Source organism: Mauremys mutica, chromosome 5 (genome assembly GCF_020497125.1).
Source record: "Mauremys mutica isolate MM-2020 ecotype Southern chromosome 5, ASM2049712v1, whole genome shotgun sequence".
Taxonomy (NCBI): Eukaryota; Metazoa; Chordata; order Testudines; family Geoemydidae; genus Mauremys; species Mauremys mutica.
The window spans coordinates 184239-207557 of NC_059076.1; the positions used below are offsets into that span (position 1 = coordinate 184239).

The window sequence follows — 23319 nt, forward strand, 5'->3', positions numbered from 1 at the left end:
GACAATGCTAGGTATTGTTATGTGAGAACACAAGCCCCAGCAAAAAAAAAAACCCAAAGGTGACTGCAACCTAGTGACTGTATATTCCAGTATAAAAATAACCAAGGCAAAACATATCATAGTGGTAGTGGTAGTGGCATATGTTGTAAAGGAAAAACTGGCTGGATTTAGAAACAGCCTGAATTCAAGGAGTAAAAGAGGTAGAGGAGTCAAAGATGTATGGATTTGCAAGCATGGGGAATGCCTCTGTCAGAGCTGAGGGAAACAGTTTGGTCAAAACTATTTCACCAACAAAAAAAATGCAGATTCGGGGCATTGAAATATTTCATAAATTTAAGACAAATTTGCCAATTTGTTTGCTCCCCCCAAAATCTAAAAATATTCCAAAACAACAAAACATTTCACTTTGACCTTTTTGAAGCATTTCAATTTTTTGATCTGAAATGACTTTTCATGTCAAAGTATCAGAGGGGTAGCCGTGTTAGTCTGGTTCTGTAGAAGCAGCAAAGAATCCTGTGGCACCTTATAGACTAACAGAAGTTTTGCAGCATGAGCTTTCGTGGGTGAATACCCACTTCTTCGGATGCAAGCAGTGGCAAAGCTTACCTCAATTTTATTAAAAATAAAAAACTCAAAACATTTAATAAGGCTCAAAAACAAAACAAAATGTTTTGTTCAACCTGAAATTAACCCTGAAAGTAACCTGAAATTTTTGGTATGGCCAGGAAAAACAAAAAAAATCACTTCTTCACACAGGTGTAGCTTCTTTAGAGTTAAAGGAATAGGAAACATTAAAGAATTATCTACTGTAAAGAGCAAGAATGGGGAAGGATGCTGATTAGAGACTGAAACAGCTCTGGGAGGGACACACAAAGAGAGACAACAGGCATTAACATAAAACAGAACGGGCAGCTAGACAAGATTGAACAAACAAACCCAATGCTTTGTGGCAGAAGCAGAGCGCACTGAGTGCAGAGGAACCAGCTGGGTGGGTGTGTTTTGGGAGGAGGAGGAAGTGGGATCTAAATCTGAAAACAGAACGCAGACACATACCTTGTGACCGTTTTGCTTTTGTGTGTCTGTCTTGTCCGTTTAGACTGTAAGCGCTTTGGAGCAGGGACTGGCTTGTGCTATGTGTTCGTACAGTACCGCACACAACGGGGCCCAATCCTGGTCAAGGCCTCTGCGTGCTGATGTAATGTATATAAATAAATAGTAAGATACAGAAGAGCAGCAGGCCAAGGACAGAAGCCCACGGGACACATTAATGGAGTGTACCCGCCCCTTAAGGTGTGAGGGAGACCAGCTGAGCCAGCATTATGCTGCTGCACATTTTGCTGGGAGACGTACCTGTGTGACAGATCAAGGTCAAAGAGCAAGAGAAAGGGGTATCAGAGTGGCATTCTGGGAGAAAACACTGCCAGCTCTGCTTTTAGGGCCCACAACTGGTGCTCCAGGAGCAGGGCAGGCTGGAAAGCTCCTCCCGCCTCCATGGTGAGGAAAAGGCCTGGCTCAGGGCAGTTTCCAGCCCTGGCAAACGTCTTTCCTGGCAGCCAGATTGTGGTCCTGGGCTGGGGTAAGGCATCCTAGGAGATGAAGGCATATATATATATATATATCCTGCTCCCTCCCCATATGAGGAGAAACCTGGAAGGCAGGGCTATGCTACTGGGTATCTCCTGAATCCAGCTTTCACTGTTTGTTTGGGATGCTTCTGAGCCAGACATCACTGAGAAAAGTCTGATGTGCTTTAAAACAACCCAGCAACCCTGCACACATTTTTGACAGTCTTACACAACCAACTGGAGCATTTTGATATGGTGTGGCCTGCCCCTGGCACCAAGGGAGAGCAGAAGCTGACAGGACAGTGGAAAGGGTAGACACTGCAGGAAGGAGAGCAGTCAAGCATGGAGTCAGGAAACCTCATAGAAAGCTGGGAAGGAGGGCATAGCTAACAAGCAATGAAGGATGCAGATGGGTTCGTTGGGGACATTCACGGGAACAGATGATATTAAGAGGAGGAGGTGGATGAGAGGAAGAGATCATGAATCAGTAAGAGTGGAAGAAGAAAGACAGTTGTTAGGGAGGTAAGGAAGTGATAGGATCAAGGGTTTGGAGGAAGAAGGTATGCGAGACCATACAATGTCTGAGAAAGGAGCAGGTAGTGGAGTGTGGGAAGGTGGTGGCATAGCAGGGCTGGCAGAGGAAAGGGAAGGAGGAGAGCCCGCATTACACAGAGTCAATATTTTCCCAGAAGTAAGTAGCCGAATCTCTGGCCAAAAGGGAGGCAGGGACATGAAGAGGAGTGGATTTGAAGAGCGAATCGAAGCCAGAGAAGGGGCTATGAAGGATGTAAGTGAGGGAGTCCATCAGGGAAGAGAAATCAAGCTGTGCAGTAAGGGAAAGGCAGAGTTGAAAGAAGAAAGGACAAAACTCTAGTGGAGACAATTACTGGAGTCACTGTATTGAATCCAGAGATATGTTATGATGGGAGTTGGGCAATCATACCACTTTGAAGCTGTTGGGTCTGATATTTAGCCTGAATAGAAGGCAGCTGAGGGAAAAATAAAATGGCCCTTTGTTCAGTAATAGCTAAAACAATGGAAAACTAGCTCCCAAAGACTGGGCCACATGCAAGCCTGGGCCATATAGTCCAAGGGGTTTCCCAGAGGTCTCATGACAAAGGCAGGGGATTGATCTGATTGCAGCTGCATGTCTGCGTGCTAGAAGCAGCAGAAAAAACACAAAATGTCCTGGAGAAGGTAGCAAGGAAGTGTACATGCAGGCAGAGATGCACCTGTAGCATGACCCTGAAAAAAAGCTAAGAGAGAGAATGTTTGGGTAGAGTGCTGGCTGAAAGAGGCTTGGGACTCTAAGCCAAGAAACTGCTTCATGCTGTTTGATTCCTACTGTGTTCAGAAAAATAAGACTTTGTACATTCTTTGTAAATAAACAGGATCACATCAAAGAAATATCTGACTCCATCATCACTTTCTCCTCCTAATAGGAACAATCTGCAAGACCCCTGAATATCGGCTAACTTCTCGGGCCAAATGGATAACAGATGCTCTGTGGCATGGGAGCAGGAGCACAGGGAGTGGATGCAGGGAGTTCATTAGGCTCAAGGATTTGCTAGGAAGGGGGCTAAAGCGAATTTCAATGAGATAATTTCCTGAAAGAAAAAAACCCAACAACTTGATTTACACAAGGAAAGGGGGAACATAAGGCGTTACGTACGGAGATGGCTGTTGACAGGACTTTCGTTGATGATTATGTCACAGGAAATCATCTTGGTGCTGCTATCAAAGCTCTTTACCACAAGCGAATAGTTTCCAAATTCTCCAAAATGATAATGGATCCTGCAAAGAATTAAGGGAGACGGAAAGGGAACCTGTGCTGGGACTTGCTGTACCATCGCTACTGCCTGCAGGTACTGTGGTAGGCACTGCGGGGCTACAGGGTAGGCCAGCTGGGAGGTGGGCTGAAAGGAAGGGAGGGCTACAAAAACAGGGCTATGGGAAGAAGGGTAGGGGCATGTTGGGAAGCACACGGCCCATGCCCATCCTTGCAGCGGGGCTGCAGTGACCACCTTTCCCTGCACATACAAAAGGAGACAGGGGCTGAAAAGGCCCAACCCAGTGCCCAGATTTTTCTTTTTTCCTACTTGGTGAGATCTTTTAGCTGCGTTGCCATAGTTACTGCAGCTTGGCTCCTGCTCCCTGATTTGGTGCTTTCAATGCACTGTTCATTCAGCCATTTCCTTGATTGGCCACTGAGCGGCTCCCAAAGCCCCTTCTCCTGTCAGCATTGGTTTGGCTTCCCCTACTGTATCAGCCCACCCTTGACCCACTCCACCCTTCATATGTCACATGACTTCTTCCGCTATTGACTGTGTAGCGGGAACCATGACTTCATAGACTTTTGGTCTGGTTTTGTTGCTGAGTTTAGTGTGCTGGTGCCTTGTGGCCTGTGATATCCAGGAGGCCAGGCTACGTGATCCGACTGTCCTTTCTGGCCTTAAACTCTGTCTCTATGTGTGTGCACAGCACACAGCTCTACGGGGTGCAACTTGTGATTGGACAAGCTAGGCACTATCGTAACAAATTATATTTTTATACTGTTGGTATTATGAAGATTAAATTGCAAATCTAGCTTCCCAAATGCTCAGTAATAACTGTGGTGAGGAGGCCACAGACTTTAGGGACAGTGGCTGGCAAGTGACAGAAAATATAAGCATTAGTGGGTTATTTCAACACACGTTATCTTCAGCTCAGTTACAAACCTGGGAAACTCTCTGCCTGCCCCAGTGCCATTGAGATGTAGGGTGACTGGATGCTGAGAATCAACTGCAACTGCTACAATGCTGGCCTTTCCCGCTGTGTTGCTCATTGGGATGGATACCAGATCTTGATACAAGCACTAGAAAATGAGGACAGATGAAGGATTACAAAAACAAAAAACCTACTTGATTTTACGAGGTAGAGCAAAATTATTATTATTATTTTAATTCAAAGAGGAGTACAAAGGAAGCCTGGCTTGTCCAACAGCAAGCAGGTAACATTTCTGTGAGCTGTGGCTGGAGGAAGAATTATTGGCCAAGATTTTCAAAAATAGGAGCCTAAAGTTAGGCACTCAAGGTGGGATTTTCAAAAGGGCTAAAACCCAACAGATTAAATACAAATTACAAAACAGGAATAAATTAAAATACTGGAAAGTTAATCATGTAAAAACACCAGACACACTGCACTAAGAACTCAGGAAATGCCATATCAGATCAGAGCAGCTAGCCCAGTATCCTGTCTCTGACAGGGCTAGCACTAGGAGGATATAAGGAAGCCTGAAGGAGGCAATTATGGAATATCCTGACCATAAGAGAGCTGCTCTCTTCTTAACCCCTCACCAGTCATCGGTGGTTAGCTTATGTCCTAAAGCATGAAGGTTTATACACCTTTCAAACTTAAAAAAAGAAATCCTTATACTTGCACTGTAACTACGGACAATCTCATTATCCAAAGGAAAGACCTATCCTTTTTTTGCATCCTGCTGCTCTTTCCACCAAGACATTGTTGCAGGTATGAGTCCCATAGATATCTGTGATTCACTGGCTGAGGGTCCAGAATGGGGTCATGGTTCACGAGGGATAAAGGAGTTGGGGGAGATTTTGGAGGCTGTGGGGAGCATGGAAGATGTCCACCTTTCCCCACCGTCTATGACATGGATCCTTTGCCCACCCAAGAACTAGCTGAAAAAACTGAACAACAGAAAATTTAGGACTTTCAAAACACGAGTACTTCCACAATCCCTTAGGGGAACAAGTCTTTGGGTCTGTCTACACTGCAGTCACAGGGTGTGACTGTAGCTCGTGCAGACACAACCCTGCTAGCTTTAATCTAGCCAGCTGGAGCGGTGAAGGCGTGTGGCAGCGCACACTGCAGCATGGGCTAGCCCCCTGAGTAATTATCCAGGGTTCTGGGGAAGATTGTACAGCCCACAATGAAGCTCACACTCCTGTGGCTTCACTGCTCTGCTACCTGAGCTAGCTAGATTGTGTCCACAAGCTCAGGATTGTCCACATGAGCAGCAATCCGACTCTGGGTCCAGCGCCATATTCTTGCCTTCCCCTAGAACAAAACCTGACATAGCAAACAAAGGGAGAGGGCTGTGTACCTGGTAACAATAATCAGAAAGCCAGGAGACTGTCAAGTTCTCATGGATCAACTCATTGTGCACCAGCAGTAAAGCCTGATCAATTTTCAGCCCTGAGGGTCTCCTTCTGGATAAATCTGATGCAGAAGTGGAGAAAGACATATGTTAATATTTTAAAAGAGGAAAGTCTGCATAACACACTTCAGGACATAAAGCAACTTTGTTAACAGAATGATGACAGCTCAGTAGACACTATATTGCAGCCTTACCAATCCTCACCTATTTACGGTGGCTCATACTTGAGAATCTACGCACCACAGAAATTGTACGGGAAAGATCCCATCTCTCCAGCCCTGCTTCACCTCAGCATGGCTCCGGAGTACTATTATTCCACTGGGGAATCAGACTGGGCAGGTAACAAAACTGCTCATCATTGGCGTACAGACTGAAGGTATGTGGCTACAGTGGCACAGATACAGCGCTGAAGCTGTTCTACTTCCTACATCGAAAGAAGGGATTTATCCATCAATATACAGAATCCATCTCTCCAAGACATGGCAGAATTATTCTGTCAACTTGGCTGTGTCTACAATGAAGGCTAGGTTGGCCTAACAACATCACATAGGCCACAACATTTTTCACAGCCCAAAGTGAGATAGCTAGGTCAAGCTAATATTTAGGTACAGACCAGGACTATGTCTACACTTCAAATGCTACAGCAGAGCCACTGTAGTGCTTCAGTGTTGACAATCACTACAGCAACGGGAGGGGTTCTCCTATCACTGTACTTAATCCCTCTTCCCATTAGGCAGTAGCTAGGTCAACGGCAGAATTCTTCCATCAACCTAGTGCTGTCAACGTGGGTCATGTTGGCTTAATTATGTTGCTCAGGGATGTGAGAATTTTTGTGCCCTATGCAATGCAGTTAGGCCCGAGTTAAAAACCACATTGCCACGTTCTCCCTGCTGTTAAAACCCAAGCAGGCAATCCCAAGTTAAGAACATGCCTTTTAGTTTCAGTATAGACATACTCACAGATGTAGCCGGGTGAAGGAGAGAGGGATAGTGCATGAGTAGTACTTGCTCCCTCTGAGCTCCCCGCAAACTGGGTGCTCTCATCCAGTAATCTAATCATCAGAAGACAGACCCTACATACATACAAAGTCCCATTTTGTTTTGCGTGGGGAAGGGAATCTCTTCTGAGTGATGAGCTCTGGGGCTCTGATCCTGCGAGTTACTTCACATCCTGTCACTGCATAGAACCTGCTGTCAGCTGGCATACATATGTGTTCTCGCTGTGTGCCGCTCCAGCTCTGCACAGACAGCTGGCTCAGCAGACCTTGATAGTACTAGCCAGAAAAACCACAGACTTGGGGCAGTGGCAAAGGCACTTGGCCAGGTTTATTGCCGACGAAGCACGGTCCTAGTGCCTCATAGATTCTACATGTACAATAACACATGTATGACTCTGACAATGGACCAGCTCAGTCAGCAGTGGGACTTTCTGCTGTCCCCTAGGCGGAACAAAAGTGCCCCTCCTATGACTTCTCTTTCATACATTGATACAAACAAGTTACATATTACTCTCCTGACCCTACACCTTGTACCGTCTGGATTAAACAAAACATCTTCATCCAATATCCTGCCTTGCCGTCCTTGTCTTACTTGGGGTTGATGTGTTCCTGTACCATCTCCCAGGACTGAATTTATGCCATAACTCTATGTTGGGGTGTACCTGTACTAGCCTTCTGGAATGCGTCTATATGAATACCCAGTGCCCAGTACTTCTTAGGCAGGGTGGATAAAAATCAGTGATTAAAAAAAACAAAAACAGATTTTTTAAATTTAAATCTGATTTTTTTGATAAAATGCTTTTTGAGGAAAAACCTATCTAAAGATAGTTTTAATTAAGATACATTATAGCTCAAAGATATCTCATCATGGAATAGGGATTATAAATTCTAATTCTCTAGTATGAGAATACATTCATGTAATGTTTAGGAAGTTTTGTAAATGAGTTCCAATAGTTCATGGAATAGGGACCCAATTTTATGGGGTTGCAGGGGCTTCTGTATAGATTATTTAGGTTAATCTTTCTATCTACCCAATGGGACTCAGTGCTCAGTCTAGAAGATACCATCTGAGGTGCTTAGTTTTGCAGTTCTCAGACTGTGGATTTGTGTCTCCAGAGATAACATGCTTGTTAACAGCAAACATGTTTTTAAATAAATAATATATAGAGGTGAGAAATAACAGACCTCAAACCTATTGTCCCTCAGCAAATTTGAGTACACAGAGTCAATCCCATACCTCTCTCTAAAAGTGCAAAGTTTCAAAAAGTTCAATGAATAGAAGATTGTTGGGGGCGGAATAGATCTGGACAAGGAGAAGAAGTCTGGAGATAAATGTGAAAAAGGAGGGACAGGCAGTAGAAACAAAAGTGAAACTGTTTGAGCAGCATATTCCAGAAGTCTTGAGGGCTTTCTGAGTGTAGCCTTCATTGATTTGAGATCTACCATACCATTCTCTCACTAGAAGGGAAAACTATAATGGCGGCAGGCCATAAAACAGACCGAGTTTGGGAATATTTTAATGAAGTTCCTCTACCTGTGGGTAAGACAGGCATGCTTGCAAAATGCAAACAGTGCAACAAAGAAATGCAAGGCCAGGCTGCCCGAATGAAACAACATCATGAGAAGTGTTCCTTCTCAGGAGGAAGCTGCATTGAAGATGATGAAAGGAACATGTCTGAACATGCAGGATCTTCAGGTTGGTAAACTTTTTTATTTCATACGTCTTTCTTAAGGACTGCCTGTCTTCCTTCCGGACTAGTCTAGAATTCTCATGTTTGAGCAAAAAATATAGTTATTACTCTATGGTACTATTATTTTAGATGCAGTTGTGATAAAAAAATAAATAGCTGAAATAGGCAGGTCTTCATTTTACAATTTCACCTTTAAAGTCGTTCTGAGTGTCAGTGACTGCAATAAGTAATACTAAATGAGCAGTATGGTAATAACAATTAAATAACTGCATTGACTTATTTTGTTTAGGAGACTCCATCCTCAACATACAGGATTTTGAAGACTATCCACCTTCAAGATCACCATAATTTTATATGGTTTCAGAGTTATCTGCCAATGATAGTGTTTCAGTCACAGCATGTATGTCACATAGCCACAGTATATCACCTGTAGCAAAAAGAGAAAAAAAAATCTCCATCATCCAGAAACAACCATAGATAAGTTTGAGATAAGAACCAGCAGATTACAAAAAGAGGTAAAGTGTATGAAAGAGAAATTGAGCAGTGTGCAAAAGGTCTAGAGGGTGAAATTGTGAACCTGAGTCTTCATGGGTGGAGCAATGTCCACAATGATCCTGTTGCATGTACTTGTGTTACAACAGAAGAAGGGAATGTCTTCCTTACAGAAACAATTGATACATCAGGAGATGAACACACAGCAGAATACTTACAAGAAGAACAGAATACTTACAAACAAACTGTGAAAAAAAATTCAAATGTCTAGTACACAGCTTGGTCACAGACAATGCTGCAAATGTATCCAAGATGAGAAGAAATTTAGAAGAGAGTCCTAAGCTGATAACATATGGTTGCAGTGCTCATTCGATGAACCTCCTAGCCAAAGACTTCAGTGTTCCAGAAATAAAGGCTAATGTTGTTGAAATTGCAAAATACTTCCGTAACAACCACTTTGCAGAAGCTGCTCTGAAAAAAGTGGGAGGAACTAACTTGCCCACAAGACATGTGATGGAACTCAGTAGTGGACTGTTTTGAGCACTATATCAAGAACTGGCCTAATCTGATGACAGTTTGTGAACAAAATCGTGAAAAAATAGATGGCACTGTCCCAGCCAAAGTTCTCAACACATGCTGCCTGAAGCCTATTTCTGTAGCCTTGAACAGAATGCAGAGAAATAGCTGTTTTATTGCTGACACTGTTGAAATTTGGAAGGAACTGAGATCTTAAAAAAAGAAATATGCAACGACAGAGTTAAATCACAAATATTAAAAAAACGAATGGGACAAGCACTATCTCCAGCTCATTTTCTTGCAAATATTCTCAATACTCTGTACCAGGGTCAAATATTAACTGCTGAAGAAGAGGAGTTGGCTATGACATGGACATCCAGCAATCATCCCTTCATAATGCCAACTATAATAAACTTCAGAACTAAGGGTGAACCATTCAAGAAATATATATTTGCTGATGATGTTTTAAAGAAAGTTACACGAGTTAACTGGTGGAAGTCACTTAAACACTTGGATTCAGGGACTGTTGAAGTGATAATCTCACTTTTAACAGCAACAGCTTCTTCTGTCAGTGTAGAAAGAATATTTTCTTCTCTTGGGGCTTGGCTACACTTACAAATTTGCAGCGCTGCAGCAGGGTGTGAAAACACACCCTCTCCAGCGCTGCAAATTGCGGCGCTGCAAAGCGCCAGTGTGGTCAAAGCCCCAGCGCTGGGAGCGCTGTACGTTATTCCCCACAGGGAGGTGGAGTACGGACAGCGCTGGGAGAGCTTTCTCCCAGCGCTGGCGCTTTGACTACACTTAGCGCTTCAAAAAAAGCGCTAAGTGTAAAGCGCAAAGCGGCAGCGCTTTGAAGTGTAAGTGTAGCCAAAGCCTGGGGGAAGGACACAGCAAGGTGGTAGGACAGAGAGTGATGGAGCAGGGTGACCAGATGTCCCGATTTTATAGGGACAGTTCCAATTTTTTAGTCTTTTTCTTATATAGGCGTCTATTACCCTCCACCCCCACCCCAGTTTTTCACATTTGCTGTCTGGTCACCCTATGATGGAGAGACAGTGAGTTGGGGGGAAGAGGGTGGGTAGGTGGGGGTATATGTGTGTGAGTGTGAGAGAGAGGAGTGTGAAAGGGCAGTGGAGAGGGAGTGACAGAGGTAGGGAGAAGGAGGCAGGGACTGAGAGGCGCAAAGTATAGGAGGCAGGGGTAAAGGGAAGGGGAGGGCAGATGAAGTGATGGGGGAAGGCAAGGGGCAGACAGGATGGTGTGGACAGGGTGACCAGCTAGCAAGTGTGAAAAATTGGGACAGGGTGGAGGGGTAATAGGTGCCTATATAAGACAAAGCACCGAATAGCAGGACTGTCCCTATAAAACTGGGACATATGGCAATTGCAGGTGTGGGGGAGAAGGAAATAGGGGGTAGACTGGGCAGGAGCGAGCCAGCTAGCAGGGGAGAATGGGGGGCAGGCCCGGTGGGAGAGCAGGCCAGACGGGGGGGGGGGGGAGGGAATGGAGAGCAGGTCAGGTGGGGGGAGAACGGTGTGAAAACCAGGTGGGGGGAGAATGGGAGTAGGAGCTCAGGCCAGGGGGAAACAGGAGGCAGGGAAGGAACCGGAGGAAGGCCGGACGGCTCAGGCCAGGAAAGGGGGGAAGGAACGCGAGACAGGCGGGAGATGGGGGAGCTCAGACCAGCGGGAGGGAGGGAGGCAGGCGGGGAGGGGGGGCTCAGGGCAGGCGGGGGGGGGAGGGGAGGAAAGGAGCGGAAGGGGGAGCCAGGGGGCATTACCGTGCAGCTGGGGGAGGCGGGGGGGGGGGGCGGGAAGGAGGCGGGGAGGGGCTCAGACCAGGCGGGGGGGGGAAGGAGCGGGGGGGGAACCGGGGGGGCATTACCGTGCGGCTGGGTGAGGCCGGGGGGGGGGGGGCGGCACGGTGGCGGGCAGGGGCACAGACCAGGCGGGGGGGGGAGAAGGAGCGGGGGCGGAGCCGGGGGGGCATTACCGTGAGGCGGGGGGGCGAGAAGGAGGCGGGGGGGGCTCACACCAGGCCGGGGGGGAGAATGCGCGGGAGGGGGACCCGGGGGGGCATTACCGTGCGGCTGGGTGAGGCCGGGGGGGGAGCGGGAAGGAGGCGGGGGGGGGCTCAGACCAGGCGGGGGGAGAAGGAGCGGGCGGCGGCGCCAGGGGGGCATTACCGTGTGGCTGGGTGAGGCCGGAGGGCGGGGTTCAGGCCGGGGGGGGGAGAAGGAGCGGGAGCCGGGGGGGCATTACCGTGCGGCTGGGTGAGGCCGGGGGGGGGGTCAGGGCGGGGGGGGGGAGAAGGAGCGTGATCCTGGCACGCATTACCGTGTGGCTGGGTGAGGCCGGGGGGGTAGCCGGGGGGGCATTACCGTGCGGCTGGGTGAGGCCGGGGGGGGCGGGAAGGAGGCGGGGGGGCTCACACCAGGCGGGGGGGGAGAAGGCGCGGGAGGGGGAGCCGGGGGGGCATTACCGTGCGGCTGGGTGAGGCCGGGGGGGGAGCGGGAAGGAGGCGGGGGGGGGGGGGGCTCAGGCCGGGCGGAGAAGGCGCGGGAGGGGGAGCCGGGGGGGCATTACCGTGTGGCTGGGTGAGGCCGGGCGCCAGCAGCGCGGCGCTCAGGGCGGTCATCGCCACGCAGAGGGTGGCCGAGGGGCCACATCCCCGGCCGGGCCCCGCCATCCCCGCGCCGCCGGGAGGGACTCCGCTCTCCCCGCCCCCGGGGGCTGCGGCTTCCGGCTCCCGTCCGGGGCGGGCTGTGCCCGGGAAGGGGGAGGGCGCTGGCAGCACGTGGCAGCGGAATCGGGCCCCGGGACGGGCGGGCCCAGCTCCCCCCCGGTACCGGAGAAGGCCGGAGCCGGGCTGGGGGCGGTGCATGCTGGGGCAGGGCCCGGGAGCCGCGCTGAGGTAACTCCCGGCCCGGGGACCGGCGGCTCCTGCACCGAGAGCGGCACGGCCGGCGGGGCTCAGCGACCTCTGTGCGGTGCCCGCTCCGACCCGCAGCGGGAAGCGCCTGCACCGGAGTCACGCCGGAGTCACACCGGCTCGCGGGGGTGACACACGCCGATCGGGCCGACACGCCTCGGTTGGCAGTAACAGCCCCTCTCCAGGGGTCCCCTAATGTCCGGCCGTCACTGAATGCAGGGCCGGGGCCGGAGCACCCGGCACAGACACCAGCTCACCTGTTGACAGGACGGGAGGAGCCGGAGCCTGTACCGGTAGGTGTATGGGCCTAATGGAGCCCAAAGAAACCCAGACCCAGTGGGGTGCCGTGAGTTGTTCCCAAGTGCCTGGGGCAGGGAAAGGGGCCTGTTTGACCTGTGTAGTGGCCCTCAGTTTGGGGGAAGTGATTTGCCTTTTGCACTATTGAGGTGACTTCTTAATAAACATTGTCAGGGGAGTTTCAGGTTTAGATTCCTGCACTGGGATAGTTAAATAGATTTGATTTGGCATTTTGAATGTTTGCAATCCGCCTTTCCTCCCTTGTCGTTCCCTCGATGCTTCATATTGTCACCCTCAGAATTGCAGAGGTAACAGCAGTCTCAGGCACTGATCTGTTCAGACAGGCCCCTGTCCGTCCAAGGCCCCCTTGACCTCAGTGGAATGGGGCACAGCCTAGGTTCAGGGACTACAAGGAGCTTGCAGCAGGACCTAAACATGCTCTCTGCTCTGTGATTGGTAGGCACAGGAGAGTGCATTTCAGATACACTTTGATTCTAAAAAAAACAGGAGTACTTGTGGCACCTTAAAGACTAACAAATTTATTTTAGCATGAGCTTTCGTGAGCTAAAGCTCACTTCTTCGGATGTGTTAGCTTTAGCTCACGAAAGCTCATGCTAAAATAAATTTGTTAGTCTTTAAGGTGCCACAAGTACTCCTGTTTTTTTTGCGGATACAGACTAACACGGCTGCTACTCTGAAACCTTTGATTCTAAAGTTCACTGAATTAATCATTTGAAGTCTCTTTATTTGTTAATAGTCAGATTCTGCTCTTGTCAGGAACATACTGGCCCTGGATGCTTGGGATTTTAATTTTACTGCCTGTCCCCCACTCAAGTGGTCTGTGTCCCTGTCTCTTTCAATTTCACAGACACAAGCCTGTCAGCAGTTCTCTGTGTGAAGTAACAGACTGGATGTGGTAGAATACCCTACAGTGCACCAGTACCAAGAGTGGTCTCCGCACTGAGGAATGCACCCCACCAGTATGACAGCATCAGTCCTTCCTTCTCCCTGGCTCTGCAGCTCTTCTTTCCTCTCCCTGGGTCCATGCAGAGCGCCTTCATTTCCTGGACAAAGCAGGTTTGTGGAGTGGGCTCTATGTTTGTAAAAATCACAAAAAAGGACAGGGGGATGCGGAGGCAGGAGTAGAGCTTGAAGTGCCTTTTAATGCTTTTTTAAAATCAGCTGACTCTATTTCACACTGGCGGTGTCTCTTTAAAGATCTTATGGAGTATTTTGGTGGCTAAAGGGGAGGGTTTTGCAAAAAGTCCCCCAAACATTTGTCTCCAGTCTTTCCTTGTCGCAAAAGAGTGTTGTGTTTACTGGGTGTTTGTGTATTACAGAGAATGTAGAAGATAGCAACATGGACAAAAAACTCCATTATGTTAAACAAGAGCTGCTCCGAAGGGAAATTCCTCCAGTCTTGTTGGTGCTGCTGCTTCTCACTGTGCTGCTCCTGAATTTCCTTCTGTACATGCATCTCAACAATTTCTCCGTCACCACCGGGCAGCCTGACGTGGACTCCAGCCTCTGCCCATTTGGGTACTTCAGATTAGGACCATTGAAAAATTGCTCGCCGTGGCTGTCTTGTGAAGCCATAAATACAGAAGTCAGGAAACTGAAGTGTGTTGGTGAAGGGGCTGTGAAAAAGGTTAGTATCATGTTGGGTAGATGGATCTCCAAGAGGAAAAGTTCACATGGTGTGTTGGCTGATTATCAGTGCTTATGCTGCTTCTGGGATAATTGTTTCCATAGTAGCTAATTATTACAGAAACACAGAGAGTTATGATGACTATAGATGGCATAAACAGAATATGGATGAGATGATCTCATAGAGTCAGACCTTGCTCACTTACACTGAATGGTAACTTACTCTCTCTGCAAGAAGTGCCACTGAAATCAACAGCACTGCTTGCAGAGTATGATGCTTCTCAGGGCTGGTCTTCACTAGTGAAGACATGCTCAAACCTGAACGCTCTCCCATCAATTTCTGTACTCCACCTCAACAAGAGGCGGAAGCAATGTTGGCGGGAGAGCGTCTTCCATCGACACAGCGTAGTGTGGACCCTGCAGTAAGTAGATCTAAGTTACATCAGCTTGAGTTATGTTACTAACTAGGGCTGTCAAGCGATTAAAATAATTAATTGTGATTAATTGCGCTGTTAAACAGTAACAGAACTCCATTTATTTAAATATTTTTGATGTTTTTACATTTTCAAATATATTGATTTCAATTAAAACACAGAATACAAAGTGCACAGTGCTCACTTTATTTTTTTATTATTACAAATATTTGCACTGTAAAAAGCAAAAGAAATAGTATTTTTCAATTCACCTCATAGAATTACTGTAGTGCAATCTCTTTACCATGAAAGTCGAACTTACAAATGTAGAATTATGTATAAAAAAAAACCATTCAAAAATAAAACAATGTAAAACTTTAGAGCCTACAAGTCCACTCAGTCCTACTTCAGCCAAACAAGTTTGGTTACAATTTGCAGGAGATAATGCTGCCCGCTTCTTGTTTACAATTCACCTGAAAGTGAGAACAGGCATTCACATAGCACTGTGGTAGCCAGCGTCGCAAGATATCTACATGCCAGATGCGCTAAAGATGTCCCTTCATGCTTCAACCATCATTCCTGAGGACATGTGTCCATGCTGATGATGGGTTCTGCTCGATAACGATCCAAAGTAGAGCGGACTGATTCATGTTCGTTTTCATCATCTGAGTCAGATGCCACCAGCAGAAGGTTGATTTTCTTTTTTGGTAGTTCAGGTAATTTCCACATCGGAGCATTGCTCTTTTAAGACTTCTGAAAGCATGCTCCACACCTCGTCCCTCTCAGATTTTGAAAGGCACTTCAGATTCTTAAACCTTGGGTCAAATGCTGTAGGTATTTTTAGAAGTCTCACATTGGTACCTTCTTTGCGTTTTGTCAGATCTGCAGTGAAAGTGTTCTTAAAATGAACAACATATGCTGGGTCATCATCCGAGACTGCTATAACATGAAATATATGGGAGAATGAGGGTAAAACAGAACAGGAGACATACAGTTCTCCCCCAAGGAGTTCAGTCTCAAATTTAATTAACACATTTTTTTTAATGAGCATCATCAGTATGGAAGCATGTCCTCTGGAATGGTGGCTGAAGCGTGAAGGGGCATACGAATGTTTAGCATATCTGGCATGTAAATACCTTGCAACGCAAGCTACAGAAGTGCCATGTGAATGCCTGTTCTCACTTTCAGGTGACATTGTAAATAAGAAGCAGGCAGCATTATCTCCCGTAAATGTAAACAAACTTACTTGTCCTAGTGATTGGCTGAACAAGAAGTAGGACTGAGTAGACTTGTACTCAGTTTTACATCCTTTTGGTTTTGAGTGCAGTTATGTAACAACAAAAAAATCTACATTTGTAAGTTACACTTTCACTATAAAGAGATTGCACTACAGTACTTGTATGAGGTGAATTGAAAAACACTATTTTGTTTATAATTTTACAGTGGAAATATTTGTAATAAAAATAATAATATAAAGTGAGCACTATACACTTTGTATTCTGTGTGGTAATAGAAATCAATATATTTGAAAATTTAGAAAAACATCCAAAAAATATTTAATAAATTTCAATTGGTATTCTATTGTTTAACAGTGTGATTAATCACAATTAATTTTTTTGAGTTAATCACGTGAGTTAACTGCGATTAATCGACAGCCCTATTACTAGCGTAACTCAAATTGCATAGCTTAAATCAACTGGCAGCAGTAGTGTAGGCAAGCTCTCAGATGGAGTAAGGGTGGCAGGAGAGAGAGTGGTCTGTATAAGTTCTCTCTTGTAGACAGTTTGATTTAGTGGCTGATTTGCATTTAATCCATGTCATTTGCTCATGAGGGGAGCACGAGAGATGAGTAAATACTATATGCAGGAATTATCATGTCAGAGCTGTGTAGCTAGCAGTAACTCCGCTGTAACATGTGGGTGTATACAAAGACTCACCTAATAACTTCAGTAGCAGTTGAAGTCTAGTTTGTAATTGTGTAACTTGTTCCCTTAACAGCATTGTGTCTCGTGAATGTATAGCTCGCAATGTTCCATTACCTGCAGGTCCATAATAGCTTCTGCTGATCAGTAGGAAAAGGTTCCAAATGTTTTGCTTGTCTCTTGCTTTGTTTTTAGGTCTTTCTTTCTGAATGGAAGGAAAACAAAGTATCCCTTTCCCAGCTTGCCAACTCAGAGCTGAAGGAAGATTTTCTTCATGGACTGAAGATGCTGAAGTCTCTCCAGAGCAAGTATGTTGTCAGACTGCTTGGCTATTGCGAGAAGCAGTTCACAATCCTTACCCAGTATCACCCATTAGGCTCCCTGAAGAGCCTGAATGAAATGCTGGACCTTCCCAGATATAAGGGCTTGAATACTTGGCATCGCAGATTCATGCTCGCAATAGACTATGTGAGCATCATCCATTATTTGCACAACAGTCCTTTGGGCACCTTAGTAATGTGTGATTCCAATGACTTGGACAAGGTGTTATCGCAATATCTGCTGACAAGTGACTTTCATGTTCTGGTGAATGACTTGGATGCCTTGCCTCTCGTGAACAAGAGTGCTGGCAGACTGGTGAAGTGTGGCCATCGGGAGCTCCAAGGCGAGTTTGTAGCTCCTGAACAGCTTTGGCCCTATGGGGAGGAGGTGCCATTTGAAGATGACCTCATGCCTCCATATGATGAGAAGACGGACATATGGAAAATCCCTGATGTCTCCAATTTTTTCTTGGGTCACGTTGAAGGGAGTGATATTGTCAGGTTCCATTTGTTCGACATCCATGCAGCATGTAAGAAGAAGAACCCAGCTGAAAGGCCTTCCGCCCAGATGGTCATGGACACATACAGGAAAATTTTAACGTTGCTGCTCAGAGAGGCTGCCATGCCTGGTACCAGGGAAATGTTATAAACGACTGTGAGAAGACATACATGTACTCTGGTTGATGTCCTTTTATTTATTTAGCACCCACAGGGTGCTAGGTCCTTTACAAACTGGTAGCAGGACAAGGTCTCTACCCAAAGAACAAAGGAGACAAAATTGACACTTGTGATGGTTTGGAAAAAGGTAAATCTTTTTCATGAAAAAAATTGAAATGTTTTGACCAAAAAACCCCAATTTTGAGGGGTTTTAGGGTTTTTTTGTATCTCCCCTTTTCCCTTTTTGCCACTGGAAGAGATGGGGCAGGAAAGGAAGATAAAGCGGGGGTGGTATTTTTGGTTTTGAAAAATGTGGGGTTTTTTTTGTTTATTTGTTTTGGTTTCTTTAATCAAAACATTTGAAAAATTCCTTTTTAAATATTCCACAAAAAATCTAGCTTTTTTTTTTTAAAGGACAGTTTTTGTCAAAAAATGGTTTGAACGAAAAATTTCATCCAGCTCTGATTTACACCTGAAGGACTGGAGAAAGGAGAGCAACAAATAAGCAAAGTGATCCAGATGAGAGAGAGACATATTCCTTATTAGCTCTGTGCCAGTTCCATACCACTAAAAAAAAAAAATAATTGGAGAGATACCAATCTCCTAGAACTGGAAGGGACCTTGAAAGGTCACTGAGTCCAGCCCCCTGCCTTCACTAGCAGGACCAGTTTTTGCCCCAGATCCCTGAATGGCCCCCTCAAGGATTGAGCTCACAACGCTGGGTTTAGCAGGCCAATGCTCAAACCACCGAGCTATCCTTCCCCTACCTTGTCTAAACAGTGCCCTCCTCCTCTCCTTTGCACCTTCCTCTCGCCAGTCATTGGGGGCTGTTCTAATGGCCAGCCAGCACCCTGTGGTACTGAACAGTTCTCCCTAGGAGAGGCACAGTGAGCTGGTGTCTCCAGCTGTTTATTGGGGCAGGAGTCTGTCATGGCTGGTCAGATATCTGCTGCCCAAGCAGCTCCCATCTCCTGGAGATGTGATATGTCAGTCTCTCTAGGCCTAGCTGGAGGTAGTAGCAAGAGCCTGTCTTCAAGGGCCCCCTTGTTCAGAGCAGCTACTTGCTGGCTCTGCCTCCTTCTGCCTGGGGGGGGGCATGGGTGATTTCTGGCTCCAGCTGGATTGGGGACAGAGGAAGCCCATCCTGTCAGCTCTACTGTCACTTTTCTGTCTGTGGGCCCAATTGCTATTGTTCCAGCTCCCACAAGCATGCTAGGCACTTCAGACATACAAACATTACAGGTGTCTGCCCAAAAGAGAGCGCAATCCAGGAAGTGAACATACGGACAAAGGAGTGGGAAACACACTGCCTTGATTTCCCAACCCTTGCCCACTTACCCATTATATTCTCATAAAAGCCCTTTGGAGCAAGAGCCTTGTTTTCTCATGGCTGTGTGAAGTGACTAGCACACTGCATACACAATAATCATTTTTCTCACATAACTTCATTCCACAGAGATTTTGCTAGTTTGTCTTCTGCAAATTAGAAGCTCCCTCCCTTCCCCCTGCATCCCAGAAAAATCCCACCACCTTCAGAGTAGAAATGAAGTACTATCTCTTTGCATTCACCTTTCCATGACAGTGTCCTAATGACCCAACGGGAAGATGGTGTTAACAATGGAAAACGATCTCTTCCTTAGACACTCAAGTAGTATAATTAAAGGAAGGGCTGGAGAATACAAATCCCTCTGTATTTTGCATACAGAATTCTCTGAGGGCCTTCTTTGGCTTCACAGAGCTTTGGATCAGATTTTTATTGCCTAGATTCCATGGTTATGGGCTTGATATAAATAACTGGACAGAGCATTATCAGGGAACAGAAATGTCTTAGTACAGCAGCAGAGTTTGTTTTCAGCAATTTGGTTATGCCCACACTGCCTCAATGGGCATGTTGAACATATGTAGAGTATTAATGATGTCACATGAACTTTACAGTTTTCTGTGGATTATACTTTCAGATACCTAGGAGCAGTGTGGAGTAACTGCCGTGTTGAATTGAGACGCAACCTGTGTCAGAGGAGACATACACTGTACTCCCCCTTGGAGAGTTTACTTTTGTTCCTTCTTGTTTTGCTCGTCTCCTTTAATCTAAAACAAGCCTGAAAATGTATGGCTGATTTTTGGTATGGAATAACATACCCCACACACTGTGTGGGAGAATCTCTGAGTCAGACTGGCAGCAAATCGTTTGCTCACCAGCTGAAAATACAGCTTCCAAATATGTAAATTTTAAAAAGTGGGAGCAGAGATCTTGTATTGGTGACATTGGTGGCCATTCTCCTGGTTAATTATTTGTGATCACGTGCGGACAGATTAGCATGACTGTTTAGTAAGAGACAGTCTGCTTCAAGCCTAGCCAGCTAAGATGCAAGAGAAATTATCTTCTGTGGAGGCCTACTAGTATTATGTTGCTATGTTGACTCCAGATGTAAAAATCTTGCTTAGAAATGGGAAAGTTTTTCTGCAAATGGCTATGTTATAGTTGCTCTCATCTTGTGCTAGTGTCTCTTTTAAGGAAATCTGCCTTGTTATTTTCAAGTTTGGCCTGTTACATTATATGGATTTTGTCATGTGCCCCTACTCCCCCAACGTACTCATCAGCACCCTCACAAGCCTCCTCATTGCTCTGCCGTGTAGGAGCCGGGGGCCAAGATCATAAGCCAAGATTTTCAAAAGGGACTTGGGATTTTTGGATGTCTCACTCTTTTCGGCATTCTCGACTTAAAACACCTTAAGGGAGCCTGATTTAAAAGAAGTGAAACGGCAGTGGTATCATCCCATTGATTCCTATGGGACTGCTCACAGAGTAAGGGGATACCTTTACTCACACTGAGTATCAGGATCTGCTGCTCCTGTATTAACAATACTGATCTGAATTAAATAGCTTTCATTTTAGTCGGGTATGAAGGAAAGCTGGATATGTTGAATAAAAGACGGACACAGAGTTTAAACAGCTAGCCAATAAGTTTATTGTACAGTTAAATGGGCTTGCAAGAAATATCAATATATGATGGCTATAAAATAGACATGTTATACATCTGCTGTAAAAAGAGCCATCACTGACAAAAAAACTGTCAGGTTTGTTATACTGAGCTCTCAATAAGGACCAGAGTCTGTCCTCCTCATTCATGTTGCACAGTATCTTACTCTGCAAGCAGCCATATTGATTTCACAGAGTGAGGGGGGACAGATTCTGGCCCTAAAATACCATTTTGCCTTGGAGACTTCATGAGGCCATCAAAGTCTCTCTATTTTTGGTTACAACTTAAATATGAGATATTTGTACACACTGACTCCAGGACCCAGAGCCATCCTCTCCACTGCCTTCCACTGCGCCTTAAAGTTTTCTGCTAGTGTTTTTCATTTGAAGTTGAGCACCAGCAATGAATTAAACCTGGTTTGAATGTGGTATTGTGGGTTTAAAAAAAAAATCCTGAATGTTGCCTGCTATTCTGTGTGGAAACACTAGGTGGTAGCATGAAATACCATTTAACTTCAATTGTGTGCAGTTGCACAGTGACTGAATAACTGGCACCTTAGACCCTGGAGACACCTAGCCCTGCATCCAGTAGTTTGTGCATAAACTGCCTCTTAATTCCTTGGCAGGGCTTATAATGATTGGGTTACTGGAATCCTTAATTACAGTGAATGAGTAAATCACATGGGGCAGGTTTCAATGTATACGTTACTTCATTGGGAAAACCTGTAGGATGAGTGTAAATGAAGCGGTTCCCCCTGGGAGCCATGCACTCAGTACAGAATAGTCTGTTGTCTTTGCTGTGTCACAGTAACCCCTTTGCTGTGTCACAGTAACCCCTTTACTGTGTACCTCTGGGACAACGCACAGCCCATGGCATGGTGCAGTCCAACAGCCAGCAAGGACATATGTGGGTACCTGGTGAACGTACAGCTGGATGGAGAAGGTGGGAAAAGTTATACATGTGCAGGATTTTGCTTTTTGTGAGGAAGAGCCCTTGTGCTGTGCTGTTAACACTTCAGCAGCAGGCTTTGCTTTTCATCCCTTCATGTGCAAATCTTCAAATAAGGTTAGAGGCTACCAGCAGCAGCCGCTAGAGGCTAGAGCAGGGGTGGGCAAACTTTTTGGCCTGAGGGCCACATTGGGGTTCCGAAACTGTAATGAGGGCTGGGTAGGGAAGGCTGTGCCTCCCCAAACAGCCTGGCCCCCACCCCCTCGAACTTCCCACCCTTGACTGCTCCCCTCAGAACCCTGAACCCATTCAACCCCCCTGCTCCTTGTCCCCTGACTGCCCCCTCCCGGGACCCCATCCCCTATCCAACCCCCCCTGCTCCCTGACTGCCCTGACCCCTATCCACCCTCCCCACCCTGGGACTCCCACGCCTATCCAACCGCCCCCCCCGAACCTCCGCCCCATCCAACTGCCCCCCAGGACTCCCTGCCCCCCTGCTCCCCACCCCTTACCATGCTGCTCAGAGTAGCAGGACTGGCAGCCGTGCTGCCCAGCAGGAGCTCACAGCTCCAGTGCCCAGAGCACTGGCAGCATGGTGAGCTGAGGCTGCAGGGGAGGGGGGCTGGCTAACCTCCTCGGTCGGGAGCTCAAGGGCCAGGCAGGACGGTCCCGTGGTCCAGATGTGGTCCGTGGGCCGTAGTTTGCCCACCTCTGGCCTAGGGTGTGCCTTCCCCAATATGCCAGATATGGAGAATGTCCCTTTGGTGGAGGGCACTTGGGCAGACAAGAAAGTCCCAGTCTTCTCCTGGGCCAAGGAGCCGATGCACTCTGCCACCTTTGATCATTTGACCCTGGTCTGTGTTGAGTAGTCCCTCCACTCCCACCAAGGTGCGAGCTGCTATAAAAAATACCCAGGACATAGATGAGAGTTACCTAAACAACCCCAGCTTGTGCCCCAGAACTGCAGGCCATCTTGGATGAGACCTTCTCTGCCAAGACCATCTGTTGTGTTTGGGGTACAATTTATACCACAGTGCATGTGAGGAGAATGACTGGCAGGGCAGAGAGAAGGACTCTGAATTAACTACTGCCCCTTTCTGTCTCCACAGAAGCACCCAAGGAACAGGCTCCAACAAGCTTATGCAGTCTGTCTGATTGGCAAAGTATGTGGAGCCAGGTTCTGGCTGTCTGCAGGTTCATCTGTGCCCAAGGTCTGATATGGGGTAGTTCCGTTGACTGAAGAGGACTTTGGAGCAGACTGTAGACGGACAATCTCAATAGCAACCAGCACATTTGTATTTTTTATAGAAGCTTGAACATCTTTTTCCATGTCCCATCAACTTTCACACAGAGTTGAATAAAAACTGAGAAAGCAAGATAGGATACGGCCCCATTTAATTCACTGGAGGCATTTTGTTAGCTGAAGTAATTTTAGAGTCCACGTTCCTCTGCATTTAATGACACAATAACTATTCATCAGGATCAAAAGTTCACAGTATGAGAGGGGCACACACTGAGTAGCTTGTGTAGGCTGAGCTTATTGCACATCGAATTAGAAAGGTAAGACTCCTGATATTAAAATATGAGTGTGCTTTTATTTGTAGAACAAAAAAAGTTAATTACTTTTTTTTATATAGCGCTTTATCCAAAGCACTTTACAATAGTTAGCTAACGGTACAAACAACATTTGGAAAGATCATTAAGTGGTCCATTGAGACCCTCAGCAATTTTCAAGCGATCCATGAAAAAAAAGTTTGAGAACCCCTGGACTAGGTTATCATAGAAG

General features: G+C 46.5%; 2 protein-coding genes across 4 annotated transcripts in view; one reads left to right on the top strand and one right to left on the bottom strand.

Moving 5' to 3' along the window:
• Positions 1 to 12300, bottom strand: part of LOC123372016 (heparan-alpha-glucosaminide N-acetyltransferase-like) — a 28068-nt gene extending 15768 nt beyond the window's left edge. Inside the window, exons 1-4 of the mRNA XM_045019957.1 lie at positions 12003 to 12300; positions 5668 to 5783; positions 4283 to 4419; positions 3238 to 3359 (exon numbers count right to left, since the gene is read on the bottom strand). Coding sequence (XP_044875892.1) covers positions 3238 to 3359; positions 4283 to 4419; positions 5668 to 5783; positions 12003 to 12300 — 673 coding nt within the window. The remainder of the gene's footprint in view (positions 1 to 3237; positions 3360 to 4282; positions 4420 to 5667; positions 5784 to 12002) is intronic.
• Positions 12301 to 12413: 113 nt separating this feature from the next.
• Positions 12414 to 22909, top strand: LOC123372017 (protein O-mannose kinase-like). 3 transcript variants are annotated; one of them, XM_045019959.1, is made up of 5 exons: positions 12414 to 12641; positions 13514 to 13731; positions 13986 to 14293; positions 16823 to 17752; positions 22643 to 22909. In XM_045019959.1, exons 3-4 carry the CDS (start codon positions 14006 to 14008, stop codon positions 17594 to 17596), a joined length of 1062 nt encoding a protein of 353 aa, XP_044875894.1. In that variant the 5' UTR covers positions 12414 to 12641; positions 13514 to 13731; positions 13986 to 14005; the 3' UTR covers positions 17597 to 17752; positions 22643 to 22909. The 3 variants fall into 3 exon arrangements, with proteins under 3 accessions (XP_044875894.1, XP_044875893.1, XP_044875895.1); XM_045019958.1 differs by having other exon boundaries at positions 13514 to 13722; XM_045019960.1 differs by lacking the exon at positions 13514 to 13731.
• Positions 22910 to 23319: the final 410 nt, after the last annotated feature.